The sequence below is a fragment of the Salminus brasiliensis genome, chromosome 17, assembly GCF_030463535.1.
Source record: "Salminus brasiliensis chromosome 17, fSalBra1.hap2, whole genome shotgun sequence".
Taxonomy (NCBI): Eukaryota; Metazoa; Chordata; class Actinopteri; order Characiformes; family Bryconidae; genus Salminus; species Salminus brasiliensis.
In genome coordinates this window covers 33,536,238-33,557,463 of record NC_132894.1, presented here as the reverse complement: position 1 = coordinate 33,557,463, position 21,226 = coordinate 33,536,238, and the positions used below count along the sequence as shown (strand labels likewise).

The 21,226-nt window shown below is 41.7% G+C and overlaps 1 protein-coding gene across 1 annotated transcript; it reads left to right on the top strand.

Moving 5' to 3' along the window:
• The first annotated feature begins 6,867 nt into the window (after window positions 1-6,867).
• LOC140538547 (ammonium transporter Rh type C 1-like) lies at window positions 6,868-13,744 on the top strand. The gene is made up of 10 exons (XM_072661144.1): window positions 6,868-7,081; window positions 8,329-8,521; window positions 8,729-8,879; window positions 10,042-10,189; window positions 10,514-10,680; window positions 10,771-10,908; window positions 10,995-11,131; window positions 12,301-12,425; window positions 12,515-12,588; window positions 13,670-13,744. Exons 1-10 carry the CDS (start codon window positions 6,868-6,870, stop codon window positions 13,742-13,744), a joined length of 1,422 nt encoding a protein of 473 aa, XP_072517245.1.
• Window positions 13,745-21,226: the final 7,482 nt, after the last annotated feature.

Genomic DNA, 21,226 nt, shown 5'->3' with positions numbered 1-21,226 from the left:
TAGGCTGCTATGACCACACGGTTTCCACAGTTCTATGGTGGACCAGAAGACCTGCTGTTAGAAATTTACAGAATGAAGCTCCAGGATTATATCCAGGTGGCTGGCAAGGGCCCTGTGTTGATGGGGCATGTGTTTGAGCAGTGGTTCTCAAGCCAGTCCTCAGAGATTTTTGCACCAACCCTATAACTCCTATAGGGGTCTTGGGGTCCCTGAGGTCTGGTTTCAGAACAACTGCACTAACTCAGCAGCACTTTATTTGATTCCATTATATCTGTAGAATGTCTAAACTACCAGAAACAATACTTTTATTGGCCTATGCCTTCTAAAACTACTGGTTTCATGCTCCCTGCCATCAGCAGCTAGAGCCAGAGAGAGCACAATTGGCCTTGTTCTCTCTGGGTGGGTAGATGTCTCTCTCTCCCATCACTTTAGTGTAATGCTGGCCGGCACGAGCGTCTGCTAGCCTATGTGTCAGAGCTGGGTACATGGCGCTTTCCTCAGAGCGCGTTGGCTGCCCGGTGGTGTTGAATCGGCGGCAGTTCGAAAAGAGGAGGAGGCTGGTTGCACATGTGTCAGAGGAGGCATGTGCCAGTCCTTCAACTCCCAGTGTTGGGAGCATTGCATGTGATAGGGGGAGAGTACTAATGAGTGGGTTGTGAAATTGGCTCCTCAGTTAATTTAAAATTGGGGAATAAAATTGTGTAAAAAAAAATAAAAAGTGAGATTTAGTCATAGTATCCAAAATGAAACGGTTAAACCTGACCTGACTTTCTCTACATCTCAGATGTATTTTGTATCATGATGGCATTGTGTGAACTACTTTTAAATCTTTTTTGATTTTTCTTTTTTAATCTTATGCACAATTTTCATTTTTAAAATAGAAATAGCTTTATTTAATGTAAAAAGTGTCCAAAGACATTAAGTAAATGAAATGTGTTTATTGTGTCCTCTTGTATTTTTCAGTACTTACAAATGATTTATACCGAATAATAAACTCATTCTACAAAAATATTTCATTTTTGCTTGTGTAATTGAATTTTCTTAGACATATCTAGGAAGAAGTAGTGCCTCTGACTTGGCAACATATTGTAATAAATATACAATATATAATACATATAACTTTGGGTAATATGCATTTTGAATGACAGCTGAAATGACCATTGTCTTGTGTTTTTTCTTCACTTTTGTAAAGACTGTGACATTAAATATTGTTGACATGACCCAATACTGACCTCAGATTGCTTCTTACCAAAACTATGGTCACTGACTGAATGAATGAGTAACAAAGAGAGACTGATAAAGATAAAGAGATTAATCTGAAAATGATAGCATCCAAAACTGGTATAGTAAACTCAGATGACCCAGGTAGGCCTAGGTCAGTGAATACACTGATCTAAGTAATCTAACAGATGCAGTGCCCTTTGTGGCCTCAAATAGTCTGATTTGGAAAACACTGAAAAAAAATGACTTCATTTCCTATATGTTAATACATGCAGAATGTATGAGGAAGATTCACTGCAGTTCAATGAGTACTTACTTACTTGACTTACTTTTACTGACGCACTGGTTTTGGTTACTCTACTTGGGGTTGGAACGTCATATGTTTAGCCAGTGGATCAGGACAGGGTGAGTGAAAACTCGAGGCCTAATGGAATTAGACACCAGAGCCATGGTTAGTGAAGGCAAGTTAGTAAGATATAAGTAGACATACCATAGGTCCAGAGATGTCCATGAGATAAAGATGAAATAGTTGATAAAAGAGTTCATAAAGAAGAGCTAAAGATAAATCACATATATTTTTGCATTTGTCACATCACTTGACAAATTAGCCTGTGCCCACATCTCACTCTATTGTTTAGATGATCCTTTCTTGGTTGCTATGGATCCTCAGGTATGTGGCTCTTACAAAATCAAGAAGCCGCCTCCTCATTTTTATGTAAGATTGTTTTGACAGCGCTAAGCCTGAAATAAATAACCTGAATTCAGTAGAGTATCTGCCTCAGAATGACTCAGTTTCAGTTTTGCTGATTAAATATAGTTAAATATACAGTTGCCCAGGTCTTGAATGCACTTCAAGTAACACAGTAACACTTTAGTACCATGGACCTACCCATCGGCCCAATGAACAAATCACATAGATTTGATTTGTTGATTCTGTAAAACCAAGAACAAGCAGGAACTGTTGCAACCTTTCAATTTGCTTAAAGAGTCTCTAAATTAACATTTAACAGCAGTTTCCAAATACTGCCACTGCCAGCCAACAGTGCTACTACTTTGGACAATGTCCAGATGTCTTCTAGAAGGTACTCCAATGGGAATGTTGCCCATAACAGCCAACATGGCTTTCTAACATCTATTATAAAATGGTTTGGATGAAGATAAACTGGAGGATGGTCCATTTACCACTGTTTTTCCAAATACACTCATCCATCAATTTCTTATAAATTACAGACTTAAAGCAGCACTATGGAAAATTGGCATTTTTTTACTACAGTCAGGAAGTGTAATTCACACTTTAAGCCACCTCTAAAAGACATCATCCGTCCTGCTTCTCCAAAAGTTACATACTGCGGTTAGCCAAGAGATGGTATTCTCCCTATTGCAAGTCAGTGGGGCATCCAAATGATTTAAAGTATTTGTAAAAATGCTACATAGTGTTGCTTTAATTGTATGATTTTATGGATACCTGTATGTGCAGTGGTGAAATGGAGATGGTATAGTATGTTCTAAAATGAACAGTCATTTAGACTTGAATTAGAAACTGTTGACAATGTGACAACCGCGAATCCCAAAAGATGAGGAATCAGAATTGAATCAGAAGTGGTTTAAAGGGTATGAGCTGGATTGCCAGGTTTCTAGAGGAAGGAAAGGTGTTGGGCCGAACCCTGCAGGCTTGGACTTCATATATTCGAACCTTTTGGTTTAGAGATCAGCTGCTGGAAGTGGTGTTCTCTACAGACCATAAAGGATCTGAAGATGAAGACGATTGGACAAGTTAGTTTGTGACCACATTCTTCTGGGCACAATTTTTTTTACTGTAAAACCTGGAAACAGCAGGTAACTGTAGATCTGTATAGTAAAAAATGGTCAAAATTCAGTGGTGGGTGAATTCTACAGTAAGCATGTTTTAACTTGGGAATCACAATACAGTCATTTTGAACAGGATTTCTTTTCAAGAGTGTGAACAATAGTCCATCTTGGTAATGGTAATTTTCCATTGTTTCCAGCTCAGATACTAGTTTTACTGTCCTGCAGACAGAAGGACATCTGCTGCATGTATGCTTCATAAATATCACAAACGGCTACAGTAAGTTATAAATGTCCACATTTTGGGGAAAGGGACATGCCAAAAGCCACCTCTCCCTAATCAGACATCCTATAAATTCCCTCTGTACCTTGTCCATGTGCCAATGAAGTCAATGAAGGGCTCCACACATCAGAGGGGCGACTGGCCTCCTACCACAAAGCAAAGACCACCTGAACTCCAGCCCAAAATCATTCTCCCACCTCGGTCACAGTCTTCATCCAAATGATCAGAAGCTGAAGGCATTATCCGATCTAACAAAACAGACATATGCTAGTGGTCCGTTACCTCAGCTTGCTAACGCCACTATCCGAGTCCGTTTCAGCTCTTATCTTTCCGCTGGTAAACAGCCAGTCTTGAACAGTCAACTTGAACTCGACTCTCAGGAAAGGGTTTGGTAATTAGCTGTCCCTTTAGAAGAGGTTCCTCTATGGCATAGCATTAGCAAACTAAACAATTTGTACATTTGATATTGTTATCTGGTGGCATTTAGTTGACAACATCACCAGTTTGGTGTAGGAGTGACATTACTGGACCAATGTTTAAATGTTTGGCCGTGTGTAGAGCTAGCTAGCTATGTGTGTTGGTGCACTAGCTAGCTCCATTTGGTGAAGCTCGTCAATCGTTTTTTTCTTTCTATCTATGACAAACGTATTTAATACCTATGTATTTTTTCCCTAAGTGTGATTTTATAGTATATATTTTCACCGTTCTTAATTTACAGTGATAAAATAAAGGCTGTAATGCCTTTTAAAGTCGTCTATGTGATCGCAATGACAGTGCTGTGATTATTTCTGTAATAACAATAATATATATAATAAAACTTATATATAAAAAGGACTTGTCCACTAGTTTCGATGTTTCTTGGGTGTTTTTTTTCTCAGTTGTTGTTGATCTTCTTGAAGCGAACAGGGTGTGGGGTGTAGGCGCCTCCTCCTCACTATCATGGAGGCTTGTTTTTTTAGCAGTATTTGTCACACAATGACTGAGTTTCAGTTTCTCTGGTTAAATGTTAAGTTCCCCAGCAAGCCCCTGCAGCCTTCCTGCTCTGCTTCAGTACTATTCCACAAACACCTTCCTTCAGGCCCAATAACAGCTCACGCCAACCTGATGGGGACACTGAGATTTCAAAAAGTCCTTCTGTCAGTCAAACAGTAAAGCCATTAATCACCGGTTCTGGGAGATGGGCCGTGCATGTTCTATCTTTTCGTCTTTTCTGTAAACCTGCGTCACTAACTGAGCCTCAGGTGCTTTGTCCTTGCAAAGCAGTCGCCTGTGGACATTAGCCTGCAGTGGTGCACCAGCATCGTATTTTTTTCTGTTTGTACTTCACAGCGCTGGAAAGAGAAGGGGTAAGTCAGTTTGATTGATGAGCCTTCAAGGTAAGAAACATTAAAAACATTCCTTTGCTCCTAAATGAGATTTACTATCGTTCATCGTACACATCTTATATGTTTTTTGTACATATTGGAAAGAAGACACTCCTGCTTTTCACCTTTAAGCAATGACTGGCAGCCTGTTGAGTTCATTGGGGATGTTGGCATTTGTACTTCAGGTTCACCAACCAAAATCTGTGAACTGTGCACAGTATAAGCTAGAACTTACACTAGAACCACTCCATAATTTCAAATTACAAAAAGAAAAAGTATTTTAAAAATATTTCTAACATTTAATAGAAGTTGTAGAGGATTTATTTATTTAAGTCCCTCCCTCTCACCTCCACTATTGGTCTACATGTACCTGTATCTACATAAACCATTGGTCAAACTGCTTAAGTCTCTCCCTCTCACCTCCACTATTGGTCTACATGTACCTGTATCTACATAAACCATTGGTCAAACTGCTTAAGTCCCACCTTCTCACAGCCACTATTGGTCTACATGTACCTGCATCCACATCAACTATTGGTAAACGTCCTTCCCACCACAGTCGACTGACCTCGGCCTTGTTATTATTCTTTAAATTGGCTTGAATAAAATCTTTTTCTAAAAGGTGGAAAAGCTTTTTATATATTAATTAAAAACATACTTATTAATATATACTTATTTATATTGCATACTTGTTTTTACGTTTGTTATTTTAAGAGATGATTAAGCAATATAGGCTAATTAAAGCCCCCCAGCCACAACATCCTAATCCACGATGGACACCCATGTGTCCCCAGTGTCCTCGTTTAAAAACAAAATGAAAATATTGCCACCCTAACAAACCAGCACAAGCTGCTTTATTGTCCCCCACCCAGCTTTAGAGGACAGAAGAGCTAAGTGTGTAAAATATAGTTTTGATACCAATGTCCTGGTTTTAAAGGTCTTGTTACTATTAGCATTAGCTTTTTGAGCTAATTTTCGAGCTAACAATTTGGAGAACACAAACACAGCATCCTAAAGCCTATGTGTTTTTGGCTTTGCACCGAATTTAAGCCACTGGTTTATGTTGTCCTGTTGTTCAGTTTTGGAAACACTACTAGATTAGTCAGCCTTCGCCTAGCCTGACACGCCATGCTATCGTTAGCTTCAGTTGACTCACCCCGTGAGTGCCAGTGGGAGGACCGCAGTTCCTGTTTTGGGAATCTGATGTACCCTGAGAAGCCATCATTTGTTGACAGCAGTCTTGAATTCTGTCGCTCTAAATGCTGGTAAATTCACAAAAAAAAAAATGAAGTTTAGTTTTATACTGCTGCAAAGCTCCCAATGACCCAATAACACAACTGTAACCCTAACTGTTCTCTTTTAAAAACCAGCATTGCAGTAATGTTCACTAAATGCCTATGATTTGCTTTCAGTCCACAGAATTGTGGCACAGATTGTAGGGATGGGGTGAGCAGTGGCTTGTTATTATTTAAAGGCCCTCAACCCAGCCTTTCTGAACAGGGGTGTTTAGACAGGGTTAAGGGTGCATTGGTGCTGGGGCCTTTGGGGTGGTTTGACCCCTTCATTTCATTAGGGGCACAGCGTTCCTGTAGACCATTTTATTGGTTGATTTATGCATTTTCAAACATCCTGGAAATAAACAACCGAATGTTAAGAAACGGTGTGTGAATTTTAGAATTTTAAAGATTCATTTTCCCTTTCTCTCCAATTGTGAAGCTAATCATTTTTCATCTGTAATGAACAACTTTGTGTTCAAGTATTCCTTTTGCTATGCATTTTGCACTAGTTAGCATTTAAACTGTGTTAGAATTTCATAAACGGACCAATAGGAATGCTCCAAAACAATGCAAATGATAAAAATGCTGGAAATGTACCATTTTACATTGTCTTCCACTGAAAGTTAAGAAGAAGTTATTGCATGACAGTGATGTTATGTGTATAATTCAGTCTTTTTTATGGTCATCTTATTGTCTGTTGTCGAAATGATTGTCTTCGCTTGGAGTTGGAACAGATACGGATCAAAAAGCATGCATAGTTTATCCTGCAGGCTGTTTTTGTCATGTGCTAGAGGAGTTCCTAATGACCTGCCCAGGTGTGACACACCTCTGCCCCATCCTATACAAATACCTCAGCAGTCAAAGGCTGCAATTACTGTTAGAGGTCTGATAGAAGGTGTCTTCACCTGCAGCCACGATGGGGAACTGCCAGACTTGGTGCGACCGTCCCAAAAACACAAATATTCGGATCAGTCTGCCCGCCGTCTGCTTTGTGTGGCAAATTGCCATGATCATCCTGTTCGGGGTCTTCATGCGCTATGATGAGGAGTCTGATGCACACTGGGTCGAACATATGCGTGAGCACAATATTACAAGTCATGTGGAGAACGACTTCTATTACAGATACCCGAGTGAGTACAGATACGTTTGTTTATCACTGATGACTGGATTCATCAGGCAGATCTTGTTATATGCTGTTTCTATATTTAACTGTATGCTGGATGATAAGAAATCATATAAGGTCATTTTACAAAAAACACAGCATAGAATTAATATAATGGTCAAATATAAAGTACTTTATAAAAGTCTTAGGCATGAGAATATTAACATTTATGAAGCTTTTTATTTGGATTGTTAGTATTTATTTGGTTGAAAAATTCAGTAAATCTAATACATTTATTTAAATTAAATTTTACAGTGAAATCAATTTTACTGCCTTAAAAACAGTGTTTTACGGGCAAAATCACTGCTGAGATCGTTAGTTGGTACAGTTATTTTGGAATTTTAACGAAAATATTTTTGCACAGTAAATCTATTCCTTTTATGTAATAACTCTGTTATTATATATTGTTTTTCAATTTTCCTTTTTTCCACTTTGTGATCATCTAAATCTGGCAGTTCATAATGTATCAGAATTTCATGATGAACGGACCAATAGAAACGCTCCGTGGTTAAATCTTTGTACATTGACTTCCATTGAAAGTTGAGTTTTTTCCCTCCTTCTGTAAAGTTGACATTTGGGAAGTATTGGAGTTTTTGTTTGTGACAACAACAAAATATCACCTGTTTAAATTTACTTACATTTATTTCTTCAATATTCAATCATTTTCTTTTTGCATTTTCCAGTTAGTGTTTTTTTCTTCTTTGATTTCTTACCATATAACTGCTGCAAATGACTAATAAATAAATGTAGGACCATTACAACAGTGATAGTCTTGCACAGCATTAAGGGTTTTATCCCAAGATAGCAGATACACTGTGCTCTTTGAGTGATGCCATAGAAGACATATGGCAGATTTTGTAAGGAGCCATTTTTGTAAATGTTGTAATTACAAAGAACCTTTAAATATATTTTTAATAACTTATTTGATTTCTTATTTAACACCTTTAAGTGGTTCTTTGCACGTACATCTCTTACAAAAGTGGTTCTTGGAACCAAGACAATCATGGGTAGCACGTATTTTGTACCGTCCACTGGTCAGTTCCACTGAATTCTGGGATTAGCCACTTTCTCATAACTGTTCACTAAGCCATCTTCCTCCTCTGAAATGACCTGGAAACATTAAGGGAGTGTCCACATTTATTTGCAGTGACTGCTCCTGAAGACACTTGCTTTACAGTAATTCCCCTCTCTGATCTCCACCCCCTTGCTGAACAGGTTTCCAGGATGTTCATGTAATGATCTTCGTTGGCTTTGGTTTCCTCATGACCTTCCTGAAGCGCTACAGCTTTGGCGGTGTGGGCTTCAACTTCCTCATTGCTGCCTTCGGGATTCAGTGGGCCCTGTTGATGCAAGGCTGGTTCCACTCGCTGGACCCAGCTGATGGAACCATCAAAATCGGAGTGGAAAGGTAAGCATTAAATTTTTACCGAACAATTACCGAAATGGTATGATGCCATGCCCCTTATTCAGATCCAGTAGGTACACCAGGCTCCAGAACCTGAAAGATCGGCTGCATCTCAGCCAGGCATTTCATAACTTGACAATTTACATGCGGTCCTCAGACAGAGTCAGAGGAGTTGCATAATGTGAACCCGTTTAACTGCTTCTTCTTCAGTATCATCAATGCCGACTTCTGTGTGGCTGGGTGCCTGATTGCGTACGGCGCCTGCCTGGGAAAAGTCAGTCCTGTACAGCTGATGGTGATGACGTTATTCGGCGTTACCTTGTTTGCAGTGGAAGAGTACATCATCCTCGACCTCATTCATGTAAGTTCTGCAAGTAGACCTACTCGCACCTCACATTCACCTTATACAGATACCTTCTAATGTAGAAACCCCTTCTAGATGTTTCCACCTTCTGGCCACTTTATAAGGTTCACCTACCTAGGGTTGGGCGGTATCCATTATTTTCATACGTCATACTATCTCAAAGTATTACCACGGTATACGATATTACCAGGGTAGAGAGTAGCGTAGATAGTTTCATGTTTACGTGGTTTCCGTACAATCTTCTCCTGCGTTATTGTAACACAGAAAAACGATCAAATACAAAATATATCGTTCAATAAACGTTAAACCATCAGTCTGACAATATCCACAATAATAAATTGCTCTAAATCAGGAGAAAAAAGCTGGTTAGCATTAGCATTAGCATTAGCATTAGCTTAGTTAGCGGGATAACAACACCACTCATAAATAGTTAAACGATAGTGACTTACACCGAGCGACTGGAAAAGGACAGAAAGCTGAATTTAAGCTAGCCTAAATTAAAGCTAAAGCTAGCGAAGTCGGGTGACTGGGGTCGGGAGTAACAGAAAGGTCAAATGTGTTTGACGGGCTATCTAGGCCTTGATAAGTTAGCAAGCATGCTAAACAGCATCACAGACAGCGGTCCTGTTAACTGAGGCTCAGATCAAACTGGTTTGGAGGATAAAGCCTCATATGTGAGAGCACAGTCGAGTAAATGGTCTAAGGAGTTCCACTGTTTTCCACTGTCGACTGGCTCATCCAGGTTTGCTTGCATTCCCCTTCAATCAAACTTAGCATCAGTAAACTCGCAGCTATGGAGGGCTTGTTTTTCCCCAGTAAGCCACCACATGACCACTGAACACCAGATAATATTCGGGTAGTGGAAAATGTTAGTGGCCTGGTAGTGTGCATGGGAAGTATATCAGGTATAGCCGTGTTACCAGGGTATCAACACACATGAGTGCTATGTTGAGGGCTGCCCACCACCCACAAATATCCAGCCAAAGGCAATTGTGAGGTCAGAAACTGACCCCTGATGAAGGGCTAGATAGCTAACACAAACTGTGCAGCAACAGATGACACCAGTAAGGTGTCATCATGAAGGGGGTTCCAAAGTGCAGTGTTTGCCATGTAGTATCTGATCATCTGCTAACATCTTACCGGGTGTGTTTTTGCACAGGCCAAAGATGCTGGTGGCTCAATGACCATTCACACTTTTGGAGGTTATTATGGTCTGGTCATATCATGGATTCTCTATCGACCAAATTTGCACCAGAGCAAACGTCTTCAAGGCTCCGCCTATCACTCTGATGTCTTCGCCATGATAGGTGGGTTAAGAGTGTTTTTCATTTAATTTAATAAGAAACAACTCGGGGCCCTGGGGTGCTTTCCAAATATGGTGGAGCTATCGGTGACTATTCTTCTTTCCAATAAATCAAAAATATGAGTACAAAACAAAAAAAAGAAGGTGAGTGAGTCCATGATGAATGGTGGTGGTGAATGGAGACTCCATCCGACTGACCCAGTTGGCAGTTCTCTTCAGTAGACGTTCTTCATACTGGATGAATTCTAAGATATGGTACTTGCCTTAACAAGTAATTTCAAGATGAAAAAAACAACATTCAGTAACTCGAAACCTTCTTCATTCCCAGGAACCCTCTTCCTCTGGATGTTCTGGCCCAGTTTCAACTCTGCCATTGCCAATCATGGAGACGGGCAACACCGAGCAGCCCTCAACACCTACCTCGCCCTGGCTTCCAGCGTTCTCACCACCTTCGCCATCTCCAGCCTCTCGGCCAAGAGGGGCAAGTTGGACATGGTACTTTTCCATGCCACATAGGATATTTGACAGATGATTGATTTTCATTCCACTGCCAAGTCTTTAACAGGAATGCTTTTTGCGGTCTAGGTTCATGTTCAGAATGCCACCCTGGCTGGAGGCGTTGCCATGGGCACTGCAGCTGAATTCATGATCACGCCCTACGGCTCACTCATTGTTGGCTTCTGCTGCGGGATCTTGTCTACCTTTGGCTACCTGGTGTTGTCTGTGAGTGTCATGTTACTGGAAATGCTGTGTTTGATTCTACAGCCGGTGTAAAGCTGTACTGCTAACATCTTGATTCCTGCACCCAGCCTTTCATGGAGAAGCACATGAAGATCCAGGACACTTGTGGAATCCACAATCTGCACGCTATGCCAGGCCTGCTCGGAGGAGTCATCGGCGCCATCACAGCGGCCACTGCAAGCGAGTCTGTCTATGGTCATGAAGGGTGAGTATGGATGGAGTATTAGATGGAGCGCCATCTATCATCAGAGAACACAGTTCTACTGCTAGCCAATGAGGAAAGCTTGTCTGGCCGCTTTCTAAAACCGAAAGATCTGACTCAACCCTGTAACCGTCGTTTCCACACCGCTCGGATTTTAAACACATAAAAATTATAATAAAACATGTTAATTAAAAATGATTCACTCAATATCACAGGAACAAATTTGACCATGAATTAATATACAGTTGAGTTATCCTCAACATTTTATACTAAATAATGAGATTACAGTGACACATCTTACCGCCTTCTACATGTTTCCCACCAGAGGAAGTGACATCACTGAGTGTTTTTTTTTTCAGCAGTACATTTATTTTTTTATTTTTACAGTTTTAAATCAGAGGTAGCAGAGTTGACCTGACCTGAACCTGTACATATATGTAAATATATATATATATATATTTTAATTATTATATTATTAATGATTAATTTTAATTATTATATAATATATTATATATTATTATATTTATATTTTAATTGCTAAAACTACATGTTTTACAGAGAGTGTATAACCTATGCAATTGACTTATTAGAAATTAGACATAATTATTTAATGTAAATTCATGTTAAATGCATAATTCAGGAGGTGAAGACAGTCAATAATGTGTGCTTAGATAATATTTCCTGTATAAATTGTGCCTACAATAAACATCAAGCATTATCAATAGTGACAAATTAATTCTTTTAATAAAGTATTATTATTCAAAACTGATTCAAGATTTATTTATTTTATTATTTGTATTAAAACACCCTAAATTCTAGAATCTGCATTAATAGAAAAGTCTGATTGGAGACTTTTACACTAGGGCTTTTGAGATTTTAAGAGATGTTATTTTTCCATCATATCATTTCCAGTAAATTACAGTGAAATAAGGGAATTACTGCAATACCTGCCCCAGTTTAATGCGAAAACCTGTTAAATAAATTAAATAAAAATGAACTAAAAATGGCAAATGTGTTTAACTGGTTCTCAGCCATCATTAGACCTTCTCTGAAGGCCCTGACAATTCCCAACTCTGTAAAACCCTAAACCTCTAAAAGTGTTCAGTAGAATCTTCTGAGAGAGGTTTACTGAAGTATTAACTATCGTCTGCAACACGACTTTCTGTTTCCAGGTTGGTGAACACCTTCAACTTCGTAGATAAATTCGCAAACAGAACAGTGAACACACAGGGAGCCCATCAGGCAGCCGGACTTTGTGTAGCCCTGCTTTTTGGACTTGGAGGTGGAGCGTTGGTGGGTGAGTACTCTAGTGCAATTCTTTTGATGTGACTCTTGCTGCTTTATGAAATACACAGAGATATTAATGGAGGTTGGATGTTCTGTTAGGTGGTATCCTGAAACTGCCAATCTGGGGAGACCCCGAGGATGAGAACTGCTTTGATGATGAAGTATATTGGGAGGTAAGTGAGAACACTGTGCTTGTGCTGTCATGTTACACCACTAGAGGGTACTGTAGGACATCTTTACAAACCACAGTCAGAGAATTCAGCAGGCTTGGAGTTGCTCAATGCTTTTTGAATGGTAAAAGGCTTGTGATTATTAATGGATGGTAATTAGGCCACCTTAAAAATCATTAGTGATCACTTTTAACACTTCAATAAAAAGGACAACAGCGATTTGTTGCTTTTCCAACACTGAGCCAACATTTCCAACATTTTACTCCGTACTGTTAAAGCTCGGATGTTAATAAATGACCACAGTTTAACCCCGACAGGAGCTTTAGCTTACAGCCTACAGCCAGCTATGCCTACAGTGACCACAGCTCTAAGCTGTGCTTTTGACCTTCACATTTTCAGCATCGTTGATGTTGAAAGCCTTTTTGATGTAATATCATAACGATAAGTGTTAATAACACATTAATAAATGTTCATATGCTCTTCTGAGATGCAAAAAAATCTAATTCAACAGAAGAAAATGAAAAGTCTGTCTGAAGGACTAATCTTCATTGGGGTTAAACAGTAGAAACATCTGCTGAGACATCTGAGCTTTAACAGTAGACACAAATATGGGCTCACAGTTGGCCTCTTTGTGTTATAACTGCTTATCAATGATTTGTAAGGTGTTCATAACCTAATCAATAACCATTCATAAGCAGTTACCCAGCCAACATGATTATGTGGGCCTCATATGGGTTCAAGGTGGGCATGGGCTCCATGAGTTTGTACATACATTTGGGATTTCCGGATGGCCCACATTGCTACAGCCCACCTTAATCTCACATGGGTCCCATCTAGGCATCATATGCAGGGTACAACTTAGAAGTGGCCATGTTTAACCCCTCCTGGTCCCATCACTGACTCTGGTGGGCATCCATGTGTGGGGCCAACGTGGAATCCAAGGACAAGAAGTTCTGGTTTCCAGTTGGGCTTCCCATACATAGACATGTTAGCTGGGTATTGAACGATCATAAAGTCAAGCGCAGGTTTGAGTGTGGTTCGGTTCGGTGTGAGATTCAGTTCTCTGTACCTTGTTTCTCTGCAGCTGCCTGAGGACGAGGAGAGCATTCCTCCGATTCTTCAATATAACAACCACTCAAACAAACACCCTGATGTGTAAGTGACACACTTTCATAGTGAACTGCACACATGATAATTCACAACTTTTGTTCATGCACACTGCTTGTCCAAATGTTTGTGGACACCCCTTTAGGTTGCACCCATTGCTGACACAGACATGCACATACACACACTAGCTTATCTAGTCCCTGTAGAGAATTTCTACCAATAGAATAGGACTCTTTGGCTCCTAAACCAGGTGTGGACTAAAGGGGTTTAAAGCCCCCCAGCATTGAGCTGTGGAGCAGTGGAAGAACTGTGTTCTCTGGAATGATGGATGGTGGTACTCCATCTAATACTTTTGGGATGAGCTGGGGAGTTGGGGAAGTGGCTGGGTGTTGACCATCATCCAACATCCTGACCTTACTAACGATCTCGTCACTGAATGCAATCAAATCCTCACAGCCACAAGCTGTGCTAAGCTTAAAGCCTTCTTCCCTGGACAGTAGAGACAGCCACTCCAATAGAAGCAGGATAAGCTCTTTTTAATACCCCTGATTTTGGAAGAAACAGTGAATGAGCAGGTGTCCCAATACTTTTGTCCATATAGAACATGTTCTGTATAAAACCCTACATAAACTGCAAACGTTGCATTTCTTTTTGCATGTGTCTCCCATATAAAGCAGGACCACAGCTCTCTAACATCACATTTCTTTAAAAGCACCACATGGTGGCAGTAAACAACCAACTGATTCATCAAAACCCCTCAGTCCTCTCCCAAAATCCCCCCAAATTCTCTTAGTTTTCAAGTATTGGGACACCTCTACTGCCCAGGGAAGAAGACCTTTTACTAGATTTTGGAACATTGCTGTGAGTGACAAGAGTGTGTGTGAGGTCAGGATGTTGGATGATGATCACCACCCAACCTCATCTTCAACTCCCTAGCTCATCCCAAAGGTATTGGATGGAGCTCCACCATCCATCATTCCAGAGAGCACAGTTCTTCCACTGCTCCACAGCTCAATGCTGGGGGGCTTTATACCCCTCTAGCCCACAACTGGCATTAGGAGGCATGGTGCCAACAGGTTGATGTCCATCTGCTCTACAGAGTCCTATTCTATTGGCATTGCTTGCATTGCAACAGGGACTAGACAAGCGCTGTATGTGTGCACTTAACTGAATGCATTAGAAGTGGTGTCCACAAACATTTGGACATATAGCGCACATATAATAAGCTGTGAAACTCTACCTCCAACTATTTATTATTTACATGCCTTCTCTGCTTTTTATCTACAGGGCAGAGTCTAACTTTTCAATGGACTCAGTGACACACTGATACAGCCCGAGCTGAGGATGGCCAGCCAGCCTATCTGATGATGCACACACACTGCTGAAGTCTCGGTGGTCCAAAGTGAAGGCTGCAGGGCACATCTTGTGTCTTCACATGTTTATGTCTGATTGACATAATAGCGATATACAGCCGTAGTCCCTCAGCTGCCTCAACTTTAGTGGTCTCCAACCCTCCTGCCTCCTGCAGGTGATTATGTCAGTAAGGGCAAGGCAGGAGTGAAACTCTGTAGGACATCAGGAGGCTTGTTGACCACTTGGGTTTATGTGTACTTGTTTTAACCAGTGAGATAAGCCTAGCATTTTGCTCATGTATTATGTCCCATTTTGGGAAACTGTGAACTACAGGCTACTTTGATGAGGCTTCTACTGGCCTATATGTTTCTTTGTCTAGTATTTTTTTCTATATGATACAATATCGTTCGATGCATTTTGTGATTGTAAAATGTAAAAATGTTTGTCTATGAAGGAGATTTTAAATATAATTTCTTTTAAAAAAGTTTTTCTGGTACAAAAAGGTGCCTTATTAGGCTTGTCTCAGTGCTAAAGTGCCAACAGAGGGCCTCAAACTTTAACCCACTGTAAGTAACATAACACAGGAAGATGACCAAATCCTGCTCTTAATAACTGGGGTTACACATAGGGCCCAGCCCATTCCCTTCCCCTATACTATACGTACCCACTATATCACAAGTTTCAGCAGGTAAGCCCTCCTTTCCAGTGTTGCTTTGGCCATTTATGATCAGTTAAGGATAAGGAAGCTCTTCAAAGGGGGCTGAATTAGGCCCATAACACCTCTGAAAGGCTTAACATTGAAGCCTGGCGTCCCAGACCCACACCCTTCCCATCTCACTTCATGGGATTTCACAGCCTTTGACTCACAACCTCACAACCTCAATACCACTCCACAAACAGAACATGCACCGAGTGGCCTACATCTCTCACCATACCACACCATCAAACACACTCTGCCCTTCTCCACCCAGCCTCAGCCCTTCTTATCCACAACCACTGACTAGATTTCCTTCATGGCTGCCCTCAGCACAAGGCCTCTGAATCCGAATTCAACCAGTAGAGTCAAGACCTGACAGACAAAGATTTCTATTGGTCTAATATATGCCTGCCACCCATCCTCGCTCACCTCAGCCACCAGATCTGCATAGCTCAGCCGTTTTCCTTTAATAAGCTCCATCAACCTCGTCTTAAAAATCCCATTGCTTTCCGAGTATAAAACAATATCCGGCCTCTAGTTTACTGCCATTCCAAACCACGATACAACAAAGGCTTCCACGATAACCATCGAGCGCTCTCTGAAGCTCTTCTCTTTGTTTATCCATTCAGTCTTCCAGTCAACACTGAGCATTACCAACTGCCTGTATTATTCGAACAATAAGCCTTTAATGGAAATAAAGGTGCAAAGCGCCAAACAGGGCTGCTTTATCCTGGTTTGCTAGCTTATGCAACAAATATGCTTATAATACACCGGACTACAATAATGAAAGACTCAAAGCCTTCAATGTGGGCCGAATTGAACAGAGCTGGTGTGAGTTAGACCCAATTATGTTCCCTTTGTCCCTTTATCGCTCAGAGCGGTTGGACAATGGCATGGTGTTTAAAGAGGTCACTTTATTGTTTGGCCCCTAAGACAGCTGTCCGGCCCCTGGGCAGCTCCTAAACTGTTTGTTTAGCCAGTTCCACAGACATGGTGGGGGTCAAAGGTGGAACGGCTCAACGCCACGCTGCAAGGTCGGCTTTCGGATAAAGCCCCTTGAATGTGTTGCGCAGGTGTTTTTCTTTAAGCATGCTCTGAGTTGACATAGAGTCCATAACGTGGGTATGGACAGGGTTATGATGATGTAATATTTGATAAGATCTAATGCCTTCTGGAATATGGAGTGGATATGGATGGTCTTAAAAGACGTGTCCTTGAACGCTCACAGTATAAAAGCGAAAGATGGCTCCAATAACCACAAATTTAAAGTCTTTAACATAGAGACCCTCCTGACCTCCTTCATTCATACATTCTAACACTGGACTCGCAGACTAGAGCACAACGGACTCTCCTCAACATGTTGGTCATATGTTCGAGGATGCCTGTTGGTCACCCTCTGGTCAGACTCTATTCTACCATTCTTATGGAAATGGGCTTCTCGTTGAGAGGTCAAGCAGGGTCAATGGGGTCGTTTCCTGATCAATCCCCATGACATTTAATGAACTTAAAATACCCATAGGGATTTAGTGAACGTCCCACAGCCAGATTTTAAGCAGGTTCTTGAGTAGTAATTGAATATCTCAACTTTTGAGAACTTTCTGACATGTTTAACATGTATTTAAACCATATTTTAGTGACATCATTAAAACTAGAAATTATTTTTCTTTTAGCATCTTTTTTTTTTCTTTTATTTTAATGCCAGCCAGTGTATTTCCTCTCAAATCCAACATGAATCTAGGACAGAACTTTGCTATACTCTTAAAAATAAAAAGGTGTCACAAATGGTTTGTTGAGGGCTGCCATAAATAACCATGTTTTTAGAAGAGATGGCCTCGTCTTCTATGGCATCTCTCAACATTTTTTAAAGAGTGTAAGACCTGGAGAAGCTCATGTGAAAGAAGAGGGATGGACCAGAATGTTTGAGAGATGTAGCTCACACGCTAAAAATAGTAGGCTTCAGAAAGGGCTCTTTTGGGGGGCAACTTACACCCTTAACCTCTTAAACTCCTCAGAGCCACCGGTGGTTCCTGTTTTTTTCCACCCACCGTTATAACGTAGGAACAGCTCAACCAGTTTGCACTGCTTTACATGTAGTTACCCATTAGTAATCCTTAAGCCCTATTCAGAGAGGATTAGCTTTACATGGGGAAGTGGAGTGATGTCATTTTGCTGCAGGACGTCTGACCAAGTTACACAGGATAAGAAATCTCGGCCTAAATGACCAAGATGGAAGTGGCTACGTTTTACGCACTGCTGTCGCCTTTAAAAAAGTGATGATAACCTTATCAAATTATCGTATAATAATGACATTTTAGCTTGGAAATTAGCAGCTACAGGTTCATAACATGTACATTGGCTATAGGTTATGCTATTCAATGGCTTACCTAAAGCTGCCAGATACGTTGCGCCTTTAAGGAGTCTTAAGCCTGAGGTTTACCACAAACTTGAAGGACACGAGGTATCAGTGCCATGCAGAGGTTATTTTTAGGGCTAGTTTGTGACATAGTGATGCACATTCTGTAAAATATACTGGCATGGCACATTCAACAGGACTAAAATCACTGGTAATAATTACGTTACCCCACCTCCTTAAATAGGGCTATAGGGTGTAATAAAAGTCATGGAACCTAAGGGGTTAAAATAAAGGGAGGTTCTTCAGAGGTTCTTTAGTGAAGCCAGGGGTTCTATGTAGAAGCATAACAAGAAAAAAAAAACATCTGGATGCTTAAATGGTTAACCCTCTGAACACTCTTAAAAACTAAGGTTCCACAAAGGGTTCTTGGAGCAATGATTCATAAGAATCACTTTTGGTTCCATAAAGAGCCGTACGTGAGTGTGAAGAACCTTTTCATCAAGTCACGGTTCTTTTTCAGGGGGTTCTGAGTGGTTCAGCTGTCTAATGTGAAGCCACTATGGCCTGGGAGTTGCAAGTTGGAATCCTAAGGCAGGTCCATTTGCCATCAGCAGCCGGAGTCAGAGAGAGCACAACTGGCCGCTTTCTCTCCAGTTGGGTAGATGGTACGGTGAGTCGCATGTATCAGTGCACTAGGAGTTCTTAGCCTACTAGTTTCGGGGGCTATGACCAGGTGGAAGAAACTATGGCATCGCTCAAAGAACCCCTTTGTAGCATCTTTGTATTTAAGAGTGCACGGTCTCAAATTACAGGAATCTTGCCATGAAACAATTTCCACCCAGACCTGAATTTTTGGATCGGACACAGTCAATCTCCATCAGTCTTCTCTATTTTCCCCCATGAAATGGATTCGGAGCTCACATCCATTAGCTTAGCCTTTCGCGTCCTGCAGCGGCTCTTTGAGGAATTCTCCATTTGTAAGCCTCACAGGAGGAAAGTCAAACAAGAGGGAAGAAAAAAGAAAGGGGAAAAAAAACATGACAGGGAGGATATGCAGCAGCTCGCTGAGATTTTTGGGGGGGATTACAAGGTACAAATGAGACGGACAGCGGGGGGATGGTGGGGGTGGCGTGCGGTGGGCGGGGAGGCATTCGGGCTGATTTTTTTTATGACTTTCCCATGGGTTTGAAGAGGACGGCGAAGCATCAGGTCGAGCGGTGCGTGGGTGAAGGAGCCAGGGTTAGATCTGCTCTTCCTAATCAAACAAGTCCGCAGGGGATCAGGGGGGAGGGGAGGGCAGGTTGGAGAGGAAAGGAGTGAGCTGACCCTGTAACAGAGATGTCCTCGTTAATCCCCCCCCTCCCCAGCCTCCTCCTTCCTGACCCTATGCGAGAGGAGTGGGCAGGCGGGCAGGCAGGTGGGCTGACCCGGCTATAGTCTAACCTGAAAAGGACTGCCAGCGGAGGGAGAGCTCCCTGAGTTTCCACACTTGGATCACATAGCTCAGAGGCTGTGTGTAAAACCACTTGGTCTGCCATTGTCCCGCAAGGCTGGTCTTGTCTGAAAAGCTGTAGAAAGCCTGTAATCAGATTAAAGATTGCCTGGATGAAGGGGCTAGTTTTTTTTTTAACCCTCCCTCTCTCTCTCTGTCTCCTCTCTTTTTTTGGAGAAGGGGAGGGAGATTGCAGCCCCTCTAATCAGTACCTGCCATTGAAGTGCAGGAGAGGAGCTAAATAACTCGGCAGGGAGTGTGGGCACAAGGGGCCTCGCGGACAAATTGGCCTGTTGTTGGTGTGGTATAATGGTGGGCTATGAGTAGGGGGTGGGAGAAAGGTGGTGTCTTTTATTCACCAGCCTTTCCCCTCCTGACCTGATAATTATATCACTTGGAGGGGTTGATTGGCGCAGGATGATTGGTACATCTGGGCTAATAGATCTTTTTACACAGAAACGTTTGGCGTTCTTGGTCATTCTGCACCAAAACGTTACTACTTAGGCTTGTTAGTGACTCTCATTTACTTGCAGTAGGTTCCACAGATCTCATGGCTGTTGGTAAATATCCCCAACGTCATTCTAGAGCCAAAAGGGATGTCGGCGGTAATTCAAAAGGCCTAATAGTAGGCAGCGATTGGTCAAAATTGTAGGATCAGAAGAACCAATCTGTGCAGAAGACCTGAGAAAGCACTGGTTTGTAAGGCAACCTTCTCGAACGATGTTCTCCTCTTAGGTACAGTGCACTAAACATAGAGACCTCTCTTATTTCAAGGCCTGCGTTACCTCGTCATGCTAATCCCCTGCACAAGTCGTCTCATTAAAGGAGCCTTCCAGTCTTTAATGTGTTGGTTTTCTCAAACCTCTCCTCACGTCTACTTTCCCTTTATCCTCATTCATCGTCCTTTCAGGGCCAGGAACTTTGGCCCTTGTTAAAACCCAATCAGGCCTTTGTCAATGTGACACGAATCCATTTGTAAGGGTCAACAGCTCCGGTCCACAGGAGCGTGACCCCCCGGACAATGACGAGAGCGGGCCTGTGTATAGTGCGCCTGGAGAAATGGACGATCCATTGGAAGCACAGGTCTTGTTGATTTGGACACAAAAGCAGAGGCATCGAGCCCGGAATGAAAGGGACGGTGAGTGAACAATCGGGAAGGAGCGTGAGGGGCTTGCGCGAAAAAGATTCATCTAATTAGAGGATCCACCTGCATCGGGCCTTGCGTGAAAGGGAGACGGAGGAACGTAAGGGGATTCCGTATAATGGCGACTAATTTGAAAGCTGATTATTTGCTGCCGAGCTTGATTGACAAGTTAAGGAGCGAAAGAAAGGGAGAGGTGTTCAACCATGTGATGAAGCAGAGGGCACGTTTTAAGCACTCAAAAGAGGATCGACATTTGAGGTCTATAGAGGGGGCGACAACTGATCCCTTGTATGAAGTCATCGTGAAAAACGCTTGCGGTGTCCCCTTAGCGTGATCTCGCTGAGCGCTGGTTTTAGACCGTACGAATTTAGCTTCCTTTCTCCTCATTAACACCAGCTTGGCTCACACCTCCTTTCACAAGATTGTTCCTCTGTTCCCTCGGCCTGCTCTCAACCCCAGAGATCTAGAGGTGACGATGGATAGATTCAATAGAGG